This window comes from Erpetoichthys calabaricus, chromosome 17 (genome assembly GCF_900747795.2).
Source record: "Erpetoichthys calabaricus chromosome 17, fErpCal1.3, whole genome shotgun sequence".
Classification (NCBI taxonomy): Eukaryota; Metazoa; Chordata; class Cladistia; order Polypteriformes; family Polypteridae; genus Erpetoichthys; species Erpetoichthys calabaricus.
In genome coordinates, this window is record NC_041410.2 from 49,771,506 (window position 1) to 49,785,335 (window position 13,830).

The 13,830-nt window shown below is 42.3% G+C and overlaps 1 protein-coding gene across 2 annotated transcripts in view; it reads left to right on the forward strand.

Moving 5' to 3' along the window:
- pias1b (protein inhibitor of activated STAT, 1b) overlaps positions 1-13,830 on the forward strand; it is a 127,337-nt gene that overhangs the window by 79,602 nt on the left and 33,905 nt on the right. For both annotated transcript variants that reach the window (XM_051920319.1, XM_051920320.1), the window contains 3 exons: positions 7,270-7,354; positions 7,920-7,967; positions 8,287-8,377. In XM_051920319.1, the coding sequence (XP_051776279.1) occupies positions 7,270-7,354; positions 7,920-7,967; positions 8,287-8,377 (224 nt within the window). The remainder of the gene's footprint in view (positions 1-7,269; positions 7,355-7,919; positions 7,968-8,286; positions 8,378-13,830) is intronic.

The window sequence follows — 13,830 nt, forward strand, 5'->3', positions numbered from 1 at the left end:
ACAGTACTTTTACAGCCCAAGTGATTCTCGGTTCTAATGCTTACACAAGATACATCTGTACAGTTGCCTGGGTTACACTCCTAACTAAAGCTTTTAGCACGGTTTTCACAGCCCAAGTAACGCTTGGGTCTAACGCTAAGGACGCTATCCACTTGAACACTCTAGTCCTGTCGAAGTATCACTGCTGATGACTGTGTCCAGGAGGTCGTTAAAGACCTGGATTTTGGTTTTTATCCAGGGCCCTTGCAAGCCCAGACACTCAGACTCCTCACTCAGTACATACGGAGCCTCCATTGACTCCACAAACATCACAGCATTGTCAACAAAGTCCAGATCAGTGAATCTGTCTTCACCAACAGATAGATGCCCGACAGCCTCTAGACCCCATAACCCTGCCCAACACCCAGTCCATGCAAGCCTTGAACAGAGTAGGAGCAAGAACACATCACTGACTAACCCCAATATCATCTGGGAAAAATGCAGAGATTCTGCCTCCACTCGACACACCACTCACAGTACCAGTGTGTGATATCCAGCAACTTTGAGGGGATCCCACAAAGTCTCAGGATGACCCAAAGGGCAGCTCAATCAATTGAGTTGAACGCTTTACAAAACTCGACAAAGGCTGCAAAGAAACTCTACCAATATTTGTGCTCCTTGCAAACCCTCCGTGCCAGGATGTGGTCGATGGTAGACTTCTTAGGCGTAAAACCAGACTGCTCCTGTTGCTGTTAGTTGAGCAAGTGATCATGGGTCCTATTGAGGATGACCCTAGCAAGGACCTTACCTGGCACTGAGAGCAGTGTTATCCTCCTGTAGGGAAAGTTCTTTATTGTACAGAATAAAATGTTTCAGCTGTGCTAACACAATGACAAAGGTTTCTGTAATAACCAATTGGCATTTATACATGACTAATTAAGGGTGTGCTAAAGGAGTTTACCATAAAGACTCTGAAGGAATTGCTGCCAAAAATGAGGCTTTACATTCTTAAGTGAATAAAAAAATTAAAAATCTGTCATTTCAAGCACTGATCACCATTAGCAACTTTAGTCATGTATTGGCTGTATTTTTAAATATATGTAATGGTATCTTGATTTAAAAAGGCATCAACTTCTATATAAAAAAACATGAAATTTCTGTTCGATTCCAAACTTCTGAAAGCTGATGTATGTTGTGTATTGTAAAATAAAATGTGTGTGTCACACAGTATTAAACATTTCCTAACTAGCTAAGTACTGGCTTTGTTTGTGATGCTGCTATAAAACAGAAGCATTGTAGGTAGACTAATTTAAAGAAACATGCACTTGTAAATGAGCCTAGGTTCAGCCTACTTCAATGCTAAAAACAATTTATCGAACATACAGTGGGGCAAAAAAGTATTTAGTCAGCCACCAATTGTGCAAGTTCTCCCACTTAAAAAGATGAGAGTGGCCTGTAATTTTCATCATAGGTGTACCTCAACTATGTGAGACAAAATGAGAAAAAAAAATCCAGAAAATCACATTGTCTGATTTTTGAAGAATTTCGGTTTGTACATGTTCAGTCTCTCCCTGTGCATTTCCTGTGCAGCGAGCGAGAGAGTGACACACACACACACACACACACACAGAGGCAGCACGAGAGACAGAGGCACACACACAGGCAGCGCAGAGCCACGCACACACATGCGCTCCAGGCTTGCAAAAGAGAGACGCAAGCACACACACACAGGCGTAGGAGAGAGAGGTGCGCACACACACAGGAGCTTGCTAGAGAGACACACACACAGGTGCTCCAGGCTTGCAAAAGAGATGCAGGCACACACACACAGGCGCGAGAGAGAGAGAGCGAGCGAGGTTACGCATAAGGTAGAGAAGGCTTGTTTTTGTTTTCAGTTCTATTTACAGTGATCGGTTCGTAGCCTGCATTGTTGCAATGTTACTTTTCTTGGCGGTTTATTAAATTACGGATTTTTCAAATGTTCATTTTTTCCCCTGTCCTTAAAACTCATTAAAAAAAGTGTTTTTAGCAAGCGGTTCCTAGCACTATAGTGCGAACTATTGCAGTGTTAGTTTTCTCTGTTGTTCAAGGTTTTCTCAGTGTTATTCAATGTTTTTACATTTAGTTTACCATTACGCTGTGCATTCTATGGTGTAATTAACTATATTTGTGCTTAAAAACTAAAAAATATATATATTTACATACAGTTCGTACGGTCTGGAACGGATTAATTGTATTTACATACAACCCTATGGGAGAAATTGTTTCGGTTCACGACTAACTCGGTTTACGACCAGAGTTTTGGAACGAATTGTGGTCATGAACCGAGGTTCCACTGTATTTGGTCAATAACAAAAGTTCATCTCAGTACTTTGTTATATACCCTTTGTTGGCAATGACAGAGGTCAAACGTTTTCTGTAAGTCTTCACAAGGTTTTCACACACTGTTGCTGGTATTTTGGCCCATTCCTCCGTGCAGATCTCCTCTAGAGCAGTGATGTTTTGGGGCTGTCGCTGGGCAACACGGACTTTCAACTCCCTCCACAGATTTTCTATGGGGTTGAGATCTGGAGACTGGCTAGGCCACTCCAGGACCTTGAAATGCTTCTTACGAAGCCACTCCTTCGTTACCCGGGCGGTGTGTTTGGGATCATTGTCATGCTGAAAGACCCAGCCACGTTTCATCTTCAATGCCCTTGCTGATGGAAGGTGGTTTTCACTCAAAATCTGACGATACATGGCCCCATTCATTCTTTCCTTTACACGGATCAGTCGTTCTGGTCCCTTTGCAGAAAAACAGCCCCAAAGCATGATGTTTCCACCCCCATGCTTTACAGTAGGTATGGTGTTCTTTGGATGCAACTCAGCATTCTTTCTCCTCCAAACACGACGAGTAGAGTTTTTACCAAAAAGTTCTACTTTGGTTTCATCTGACCATATGACATTCTCCCAATCCTCTTCTGGATCATCCAAATGCTCTCTAGCAAACTTCAGACGGGCCTGCACATGTACTGGCTTAAGCAGGGGCACACGTCTGGCACTGCAGGATTTGAGTCCCTGGCGGCGTAGTGTGTTACTGATGGTAGCCTTTGTTACTTTGGTCCCAGCTCTCTGCAGGTCATTCACTAGGTCCCCCCGTGTGGTTCTGGGATTTTTGCTCACCATTCTTGTGATCATTTTGACCCCACGGGGTGAGATGTTGCGTGGAGCCCCAGATCAAGGGAGATTATCAGTGGTCTTGTATGTCTTCCATTTTCTAATAATTGCTCCCACAGTTGATTTCTTCACACCAAGCTGCTTACCTATTGCAGATTCAGTCTTCCCAGCCTGGTGCAGGTCTACAATTTTGTTTCTGGTGTCCTTTGACAGCTCTTTGGTCTTGGCCATAGTGGAGTTTTGGAGTGTGACTGTTTGAGGTTGTGGACAGGTGTCTTTTATATTGATAATGAGTTCAAACAGGTGCCATTAATACAGGTAACGAGTGGAGGACAGAGGAGCCTCTTACAGAAGAAGTTACAGGTCTGTGAGAGCCAGAAATCTTGCTTGTTTGTAGGTGACCAAATACTACTTTTCCACCATAATTTGCAAATAAATTCTTTAAAATCAGACAATGTGATTTTCTGGGTTTTTTTTCTCATTTTGTCTCTCATAGTTGAGGTATACCTATGATGAAAATTACAGGCCTCTCTCATCTTTTTAAGTGGGAGAACTTGCACAATTGGTGGCTGACTAAATACTTTTTTGCCCCACTGTATAATGTGTTGTGTTTATTTGGTTTGTGGATAAAATTGGGTTTTCATCAGTACAGCAGGTCAAATTTGACAAAAGCAGGGAACATAAATGTAACACATATATGAAAGCAAGCTAAGTCCAAACACCTGAGAAATAGCACCATCTAATCACTCATCTGAGATACTTGAAAGTAAAGTAACACATTTTACTTAACACTAGAATTATTTTTTTAAATTTAATTAATTAAGGATTAATCACATTTAATGAAAAACACGATTCCTGGCTTTCCATTTTTCTCAATTTAACACTAGAATTATCAGAGCCTACGAAAAAACTCGTAGATCTGGCCCACCTTAAATCCGTTCGCACTCTCCCTCAGCGTCTTTTGTCCTGTAAATGTGCCGATTAAGACAAGCAGCAAGCAGCCTGCTATTCCATCCCCCACCACCACAGACCGTGCACAAACTTCTCCCAGCTCATGCCTTGATTGATTATCTGGGAGTGAACTGCTAGAGTTTTAGAGTGGAAATAATAGATCATTATTTGGAACACATGCATTTCATGTGTGTTCTGTTTCTATAATAATCTGTGTAAACACATTGTTAAAACAGAAATGTTTGTCATATTTTAGTAGTAAATGACAAAATGTTGGCATAAACTATATAATGTGTGAAGCCTGAAGTCCAAAGATCAAATAAACACTTTCACAAAAGGTTCAAGGACGATACAACAGCTTCCATGGTGTAGCGGTAAGATTTGCTGACTTGTAATCAAGAGTCTCCAGTTCGATCCCGTCTGCCTCCTGTATTTGCCATTTTCAGTAGTGACCTGCTCTTATTGTTAATATTATACAGTACACACATACATTTGGTTTGTGTCTGTAACAGACGGTGTACATTTATAGGACTTGTGGAAGTTACCTTTTTTTTTTTCACATTTATTCTCTGCCACGACCGCAATACATACTACTGCTCCCCCACCCAGGGATCTCACGCTGATAGTTTTTATTTGAAACTGGGAGTAACTGTAGATGTGTTCACTCCCAGGTAATCAATCAAGGCATGAGCTGGGAGAAGTTTGTGCACAGACTGCAGTGGTGGGGGATGGAATAGCAGGTCGCTCGTCTTAATCGGCACATTTATAGGAGAAAAGACGCTGAGGGAGAGGTGCGAACAGATTTAAGGTGGGCCACATCTACAAGTTTTTTCGTAGGCTCTGGTAATTCTAGTGTTTAAATTGAGAAAAATGGAAAGCCAGGAATCGTGGTGTTCATTAAATGTGATTAATCCTTAATTAATTAAATTCCCTAATGTACAAATGCAAAAAATCTTCCCACAACACATCAGACACTTCGCAAAGTGACTTTTTGATCAATCTCACTCAAAGCCATCTTATCAACACAGTTTTTGAGTTGTAAATGAGAGAGTCTTGATAGATCTCAGTATTTACTCATTTAAATATCATTAGTATAAATTTTGATTCTGAATTTAATTCTGTTGATTAACCGATATTTGTGTTCTATTAATTGAAAGTAAATGTTGATGAATTAATTGAATTATGAATTATGTGCACATAAGGTAAATGATGTATTCGGTAATGATAATATAGTTCATGATACCTTAGGTCTATAAAATCACTGCATTTCTTATTGACTGGGAGAGATATCCCCTCTGCTTTACTAGTAACATAGCAACCAGAGCCTAACCCATCAGTCCTAGGTGCAAGGTCGGAAAACTTTCTAGATAGATGCCAGCCCATCCCAGTGCCTACTCAAGCACACGTGCATATATGGCTGTTCACCTAAATAGCATGTCTTTAGGGGATGCGACAGTCAAACTGGAGTATCCAGGGGAAGAACACCCAGGAAAATATGCAAACTCCACATATACAATATCCAAGCATAGTTTCCAGCCCTGGATGCTGCATCTGTGAAAGGGCAACGCAGCCCACTGTTCCTCCAAAAATGATGTGTGTTAATTAAAATAAATGCTCCTGGTGGTGGTCTTTAACATTTTCTGATTTAGAACTTCTCCTTCCCACATGTTATCACAATTAGTGAATACCATATACAGTGGAACCTCTAGATACGAGTTTAATTCGTTCCAGCACTGAGCTTGTATAGCGAATTTCTCGTATCTAGAACAAACTTCCCCATTGAAAATAATGGAAATCCAGTTAATCCGTTCCGCACCCCAAATATATTAACATAAAAATCAATTTTCCTAACAAATAACACTGATAAATTATATATACTGTAGTCTACCTTTAATAAATAACACTGGTAAATAATATAACTGATTATTAAAAGAATCAAAACAGGTGTCCAAAGTGCAGTAGAGCATTCAATAAATCTTTAAATAAATAATCCTTAAAACAGTTGTGAAGTGGAGGTTTAAAATACACAAGAATAACAATCCTTTAACACGAGGTTAAAACGTCAAAAGGATGCAGTCTTTATAAAACAGATGACAATCCCCGGTGCTTCTTCTCTGTTAGCGTCTCTCCTGCGGGCTCTGCAACAGGCGAGACACTCTTAATGCAGCTGACCTTCTCTACACCGTCCTGCTTCAGCTGTTTGGCTCGCCTGTTCAGCTCACTGTTCAGCTACACGCGAGCCTGCACTCGCTCGCTCTCCCGCACTGACTTCGCCTGCAACCTCCGTTCTCTCTCTCTATATAATATTATATATATATATATACGGGGAGGACATGGCAGCTGCAGCCCATCAGCCACAGGAACAATCGTGGATGTGGGCAGTTTCCCACCTGTGCACTTAAGTGAGAAACGCAGACACCGCAGATCGCGGCTCGCAACTGCTACCACGCCCCCTCGCTAAGCCCGAGCTATACCCACAGCCTGGCTCGTTACGCGAGCCAATGCTCGCATTTAGATCTGAATTTTTCGCTCATACTTTCCTCGTATTTTGAATTTCTCGTATACAGAGGTGATCGTATCTCGAGGTTCCACTGTACAACTAAAAAACTAAATCTCACGCTTTGCAAGGTATATTATTGCTTCAGTAATATTTTAATGATAGACATTGTGATCTCACTCAAGTATAAACACATAGTTACTGCTTTCAGTAGAAGGGCTGTGGACACTTATTAAGTCATAATATTTAAAGTTTGTTTTTGCCCTAAAATTGTGCATTTGTTTTCATTTAAATATATCTGGTTAAAAAAAACTGAAATTGTAAAAAGTCCAAAATGAGTTTTGTTGACTGAGATTTCAGCAAGAATGTACACTCTTGACTCCACCATGTATGTGAGAAATCAAAAGTTTGAGTGTATGAAGGGAAAAAAATATTGAGGAAAGTTCTTTTTTATCAGTTATTCAATCTGCCTGTGCTTACTTTGTGTTCTTAACATAATACTTGTGGGGAGATCTGTCCATTCTTCAATGTTTTATTTGAAGTGTTTGCCTGTTTTACTGAAGCACAGTATGGTGGTGGGTGTTTGTGGTAACCTATAGTGAGAAGTTTATTTAAATTTTTTTTTCAAGATTATTATCACATCTTGCATTTGTATCCGATATTAATTCTAGTTATGTCCCCTACAGCCTCAGACAACAGCCAGCGCTTTCAGGAAACTTGCTTTGCTTTTGCACTGACACCACAGCAAGTTCAGCAGATCAGCAGCAGCATGTAAGTGAAGGTTTGGGAAAATCTTTTAATGGGGTGCTGCATTTGTGTTCTGGGTGGGGGTATAGGACATGCTGAAGATGCAAAATGGCCAAGTCTAAGGGATATACAGGATATGAGGTACAAGGTGGACATGATCTTTAAGGTAATAGAAATATGGTATCTGGGTTAAGAGATCTAGAAGGTGGAGTTATAATATATAGAAAGGATGCAAGTTTGGTATTGTAATGTAGTGTTTTAACAATACATATATTAAGATTGTAAGATGAACAGGACCCTATCTCTTGAGCTTAAGGGCAAATTTAAGTGGAGAGCACCATTTATTTTATTTAGGTGAAACTACAATCGGAGGAAGAAGGATAAAGTTTCTAGGCTATACAGCATATACAGTATAGAAAGTAGACAAAGTGAAACATGCCTCCCAACAAATTAGTATAATGTTTGTATTGATTATTATACAATGACACGTGTCTCCCTTTTGCAGATAAACGCCACATTTGGTTTTGTTGTGATGGCTCTTGCTGACATTCTCTTTTGTAAATACTTAGCATTCCTTTCTTTATTGTAGGGACATCTCTGGGACCAAGTGTGACTTTACAGTTCAGGTTCAGCTCAGGTATGTCTTTACTAGCCAACTTATAACCTCAGTGTAAACCCTTGAAAACATGAGGGGAAAATGTAGATGTCTTATCTGGCATCTGACCTTGTACTTTCACTGTCTTTGGGTTTTCTGTTGGCTCATAGTTTATCGTATGGTTTCTCAATAATTTGCTGCTTCTCGTCTCTTGTTCTGTTTTCTGGTGGTATCCTTTTGTGGAATATTTTCTACCTAACACATCTGGACTGACTCTGGCAGGACACACTCATCAGCTGTTTATATTTCAACTTACTGCATTGACATCTGGCAAAAATACATGTTTGTGTATTTATTTTAGGTTTTGTTTATCTGAAATAAGCTGTCCACAGGAAGACCACTTTCCACCGAATCTCTGTGTCAAAGTGAATGGGAAACCCTGCAATCTTCCGGTGAGTGTAAAAGAGCACTTATGAAGGTTCTGCAGCTGAAATTCAGAAGCATTGAACATACGTGAATTTGTCTTTTAGGCCAAGGTGAAGTGAATCCCTCATGTAACAGAAGTAAGGGAGACTTTTAGTCACTGGGTCTAAATTCTTAATCGGTGTCTAAACTAGAATAAAGGTAGCCAGTGTTATACAAGTACGATATATGGAATCTAATAAACTACTATATTTTTATTTGTATTTATTCTGTCAATCAGCATGAGCTAAGTTGGATAATTATATATATATATATATATATATATATATATATATATATATATATATATATACATACATACATACAGTATATATATATATATATATATATATATATATATATATATATATTTTATTTATATATATATATAATATAATATATATACTGTATATTGCGGTGGGTTGGCGCCCTGCCCCGGATTGGTTCCCTGTCTTGCGCCTTGCCTTCCTTTACGCTCTGTGTTGGCTGGGATTGGCTCCAGCAGATCCCCGTGACCCTGTGTTCAGATTCAGCAGGTTGGAAGATGGATGGATATATATATATATACTAGCCATGTGCGCCCAACTACATTGCCGGTGTTAAAGTTGTCTGTGAAGGGCTCCCTGTTTAAACGCGGCTGCCAGTCGTGAACTGGGCCGTTCGTCGCACAGCATTATGATTTTTTTATAAGGGAAACAAAATTACAAAACAAAACCCTTGGACATTGATTCGATAGGAACGGCCTACTCAGAATCACTGTCCGAATAGTAATTATGTGGTGGTGGAGGAGCATTTCTGCTTCTCTCCGTTCACAGTCCATCTCGTTTTCATGACGCTGTCATTTTCTCTCACAATCTCTTCTCAACCTTTCTCCAATCTCACAGGTTGCTTTGTGGCAATCCAAAGAGTAAGGAAGAACCAATGCTTCTTTCTTGAACTTCAAACGCCAACTGATGGAAAATCACAGAAGTGTGCCCGACTTATATACTCTGACTGCCGACTCCAAGAAGTGGGTGAACATTCAATTTGGACGAAGTGCTGCCAACGATGGTCGATAGAAACACAAAAAACCACAGTCTCTACAACGAAGCAGGTGTCGACGCCAGATCTAAACACAAAGCACGGTGTCGATGCCAGATCTAAACACAAACAGTGCTATCGACAGTGTTTGTAAACAAAAGTAACAACCAAGGTGTTGTGTATTCAGCCAGTACAAACAGCATGTAGTCTCCTTTAGTTCAATCCTCTTTAATCACCACACTCCAACCTCATCAAACGATCCTCCCCCTCACTTCCTGTCCTCCTCCATCACTACTGCCCTCTACTGAACACACCAGGAACACCACACAAGGCAGTGAATTTGTGGACAAAGATCAAGATCCAAATGAAGATTATATATAAAGATATATAATATATAGATTGATAGATAGATAGACACTTTATTAATCCCAAGGGGAAATTCACCTACTCCAGCAGTAACATACTGATAAAGAACAATATTAAGTTAAAGAGTGATAACAATGCAGGTATACAGACAGACAATAACTTTGTATAATTTTAACATTACCCCCCGCCCCCCCCCCCCAGGTGGAATTGAGGAGTCGCATAGTGTGGGGGAGGAACGATCTCCTCAGTCTGTCAGTAGAGCAGGACGTTGACAGCAGTCTGTCGCTGAAGCTGCTCCTCTGTCTGGAGATGATACTGCTTAGTGGATGCAGTGGATTCGCCATTATTGACAGGAGCCTGCTCAGTGCCCATCGCTCTGCCACGGATGTCAAACGGTCCAGCTCCGCGCCTACAATAGAGCTTGCCTTCCTCACCAGTTTGTCCAGGCGTGAGGTGTCCCTCTTCTTTATGTTGCTTCCCCAGCACACCACCGCGTAGAAGAGGGCACTCGCCACAACCGTCTGATAGAACATTTGCAGCATCTTATTGCAGATGTTGAAGGACGTCAGCCTTCTAAGGAAGTATAGTCGGCTCTGTCCTTTCTTACACAGAGCATCAGTATTGGCAGTCCAGTCCAATTTATCATCCAGCTGCACTCCCAGATATTTATAGGTTTGCACCCTCTGCACACAGTCACCTCTGATGATCACGGAGTCCATGAGGGTCCTGGTCCTCCTAAAATCCACCACCAGCTCCTTGGTTTTGCTGGTGTTCAGTTGTAGGTGGTTTGAGTTGCACCATTTAACAAAGTCCTTGATTAAGTTCCTATACTCCTCTTCCTGCCCATTCCTGATGCAGCCCACGATAACAGTGTCGTCAATGAACTTTTGCACGTGGCAGGACTCCCAAGTTGTATTGGAAGTCCGATGTATATAGGCTGAACAGGACCGGAGAAAGTACAGTCCCCTGCGGCGCTCCTGTGCTGCTGACCACAATGTCAGACCTGCAGTTCCCGAGACGCACATACTGAGGTCTCTCTGTAAGATAGTCCACAATCCATGCCACCAGGTATGAATCTTCTCCCATCTCTGTCAGCTTGTCCCTAAGGAGCAGAGGTTGGATGGTGTTGAAGGCACTAGAGAAGTTCAGAAACATAATTCTTACAGCACCACTGCCTCTGTCCAAGTGGGAGATGGATCGGTGTAGCATGTAGATGATGGCATCCTCCGCTCCCACCTTCTCCTGGTATGCGAACTGCAGAGGGTCGTGGCCATGGCGGACCTGTGGCCTTAGGTGGTGAAGCAGCAGCCGCTCCATGGTCTTCATTACATGTGACGTCAGAGCGACAGGCCGGAAGTCGTTCAGCTCACTAGGATGTGATGTCTTTGGGACGGGGGTGATGCAAGATGTTTTCCAAAGCCTCGGGACTCTCCCTTGTTCCAGGCTCAGGTTGAAGATGCGCTGTAGAGGACTCCCCAGCTCCAATGCACAGGCCTTCAGCAGTCGTGGCGATACTCCATCTGGATCCGCTGCTTTGCTGGCACAAAGTCTCCTCAGCTCTCTGCTTACCTGGGCTGCTGTAACTGTGGGTTGGGGTAGACTCTCTCCTATGCTGGTATCAGCAGAAGGATGGTTGGAGGATGCAGTACTCTGAGGTGAGAGTGGATTAGGGTGGTCAAACCTGTTAAAAAAAAGTTGTTCATCTGGTTTGATCTCTCCACATCTCTCTCAATGGTGGCACCCTGCTTCCAGCTGCAGCCAGTGATGATCTTCATCCCATTCCACACTTCCTTCATGCTGTTAATCTGCAACTTCTGCTCCAGCTTTCTCCTGTACTGCTCCTTCGCCGCCCTGAGCTGGACTCGGAGTTCCTTCTGCACATGCTTGAGCTCATGCTGATCACCGCCTTTGAAAACCCTTTTCTTCTGATTTAAAAGGCCCTTGATGTCACTTGTAATCCAAGGCTTGTTGTTAGCATAGCAGTGTACTGTTCTTACTGGAACTACAATGTCCATACAGAAGTTGATGTAATCAGTAGTGCAGTCAACAACCTCCTCAATGTTCTCACTATGTGACCCCTGCAGGGTATCCCAGTCCGTAGTTCCAAAGCATTCTCTCAGAGCCTGCTCTGCCTCAGGGGACCACTTCCTGAATGAGCGTGTGGTTGTAGGTAGGACCCTCACTCTTGGTTTGTAATGAGGCTGAAGCAGAATCAGGTTATGATCTGGTTTCCCAAGCGCAGGCAGCGGGGTGGCGCTGTATGCATCATTAACGTTTGCATACAGTAGGTCAATAGTCCTATTTCCCCGGGTGTTACAGTCCACATACTGGGAGAAGGCAGGTAATGTTTTGTCCAGCGTTACATGGTTAAAGTCTCCAGCAATTAGCACAAGTGCCTCGGGGTGCTGCGTTTGCAGTTTAGCAACAGCAGAGTGGATGATGTCACTCGCTATCTCCACATCCACCCGAGGAGGAATGTAAACAGTAACAACAATGACATTTCCAAACTCTCTGGGCAAGTAATAGGGATGCAAACTTACGGCCAACAGTTCGATGTCCCTGCAGCAAGAGGAGATTTTAATGTTTACATGTCCAGAGTTGCACCATCTTGTATTGATATAGAGTGTGAGTCCACCTCCTTTGTTCTTTCCGCAGGTACTTGCGTCTCTGTCCGCTCTAACTGTGCTAAACCCGGGTAGTTCCACGTTAACATCTGGGATGTTAGTTGTTAGCCACGTTTCAGTAAAACACAACAAACTGCATTCTCTGTAGGTCCTGACATTTTTCACCAGCGCAGCCAGTTCGTCGATCTTATTTGGTAGCGAGTTCACATTTCCCAGGATCACAGAAGGCACCGAAGGTTTGTATCGCCACTTTCTCTCTAGACGCTTGGCTTTTATCTTCGCACCAGATCTGCTGCCACGAAACGACCTTCTTACCTCGTCAGGTAAATAGGGGACCACACCGGTTTGGGCATTTGTTCTCAGTGCTTGAATTTGGCTACTTGAATAGACAAGTCTCGGCGTGTAAAAATCCATTTCCAAGTAGTAAAGAGTAGTAAAAAGTTTCCAGGGAACTAGTCCACATAAAAGAAAGTGGTAGGAGTTGACAGTGAAATATATGTGTGTGTGTGTGTATATATATAATATGTATACAGTGCATCTGGAAAGTATTCACAACGCGCATCACTTTTTCCACATTTTGTTATGTTACAGCCTTATTCCAAAATTGATTAAATTCTTTTTTTTCCTCAGAATTCTACACACAACACCCCATAATGACAACGTGAAAAAAGTTTACTTGAGATTTTTGCAAATTTATTAAAAATAAAAAAATTGAGAAAGCACATGTACATAAGTATTCACAGCCTTTGCCATGAAGCTCAAAATTGAGCTCTGGTGCATCCGGTTTCCCCTGATCATCCTTGAGATGTTTCTGCAGCTTAATTGGAGTCCACCTGTGGTAAATTCAGTTGATTGGACATGGTTTGGAAAGGCACACACCTGTCTATATAAACTCCCACAGTTGACAGTTCATGTCAGAGCACAAACCAAGCATGAAGTCAAAGGAATTGTCTGTAGACCTCCGAGACAGGATTGTCTCGAGGCGCAAATCTGGGGAAGGTTACAGAAAAATTTCTGCTGCTTTGAAGGTCCTAATGAGCACAGTGGCCTCCATCATCCGTAAGTGGAAGAAGTTCGAAACCACCAGGACTCTTCCTAGAGCTGGCCGGCCATCTAAACTGAGCGATCGGGGGAGAAGGGCCTTAGTCAGGGAGGTGACCAAGAACCCGATGGTCACTCTGTCAGAGCTCCAGAGGTCCTCTGTGGAGAGAGGAGAACCTTCCAGAAGGACAACCATCTCTGCAGCAATCCACCAATCAGGCCTGTATGGTAGAGTGGCCAGACGGAAGCCACTCCTTAGTAAAAGGCACATGGCAGCCCGCCTGGAGTTTGCCAAAAGGCACCTGAAGGACTCTCAGACCATGAGAAAGAAAATTCTCTGGTCTGATGAGACAGAGATTGAACTCTTTGGTGTGAATGCCAGGCGTCACGTT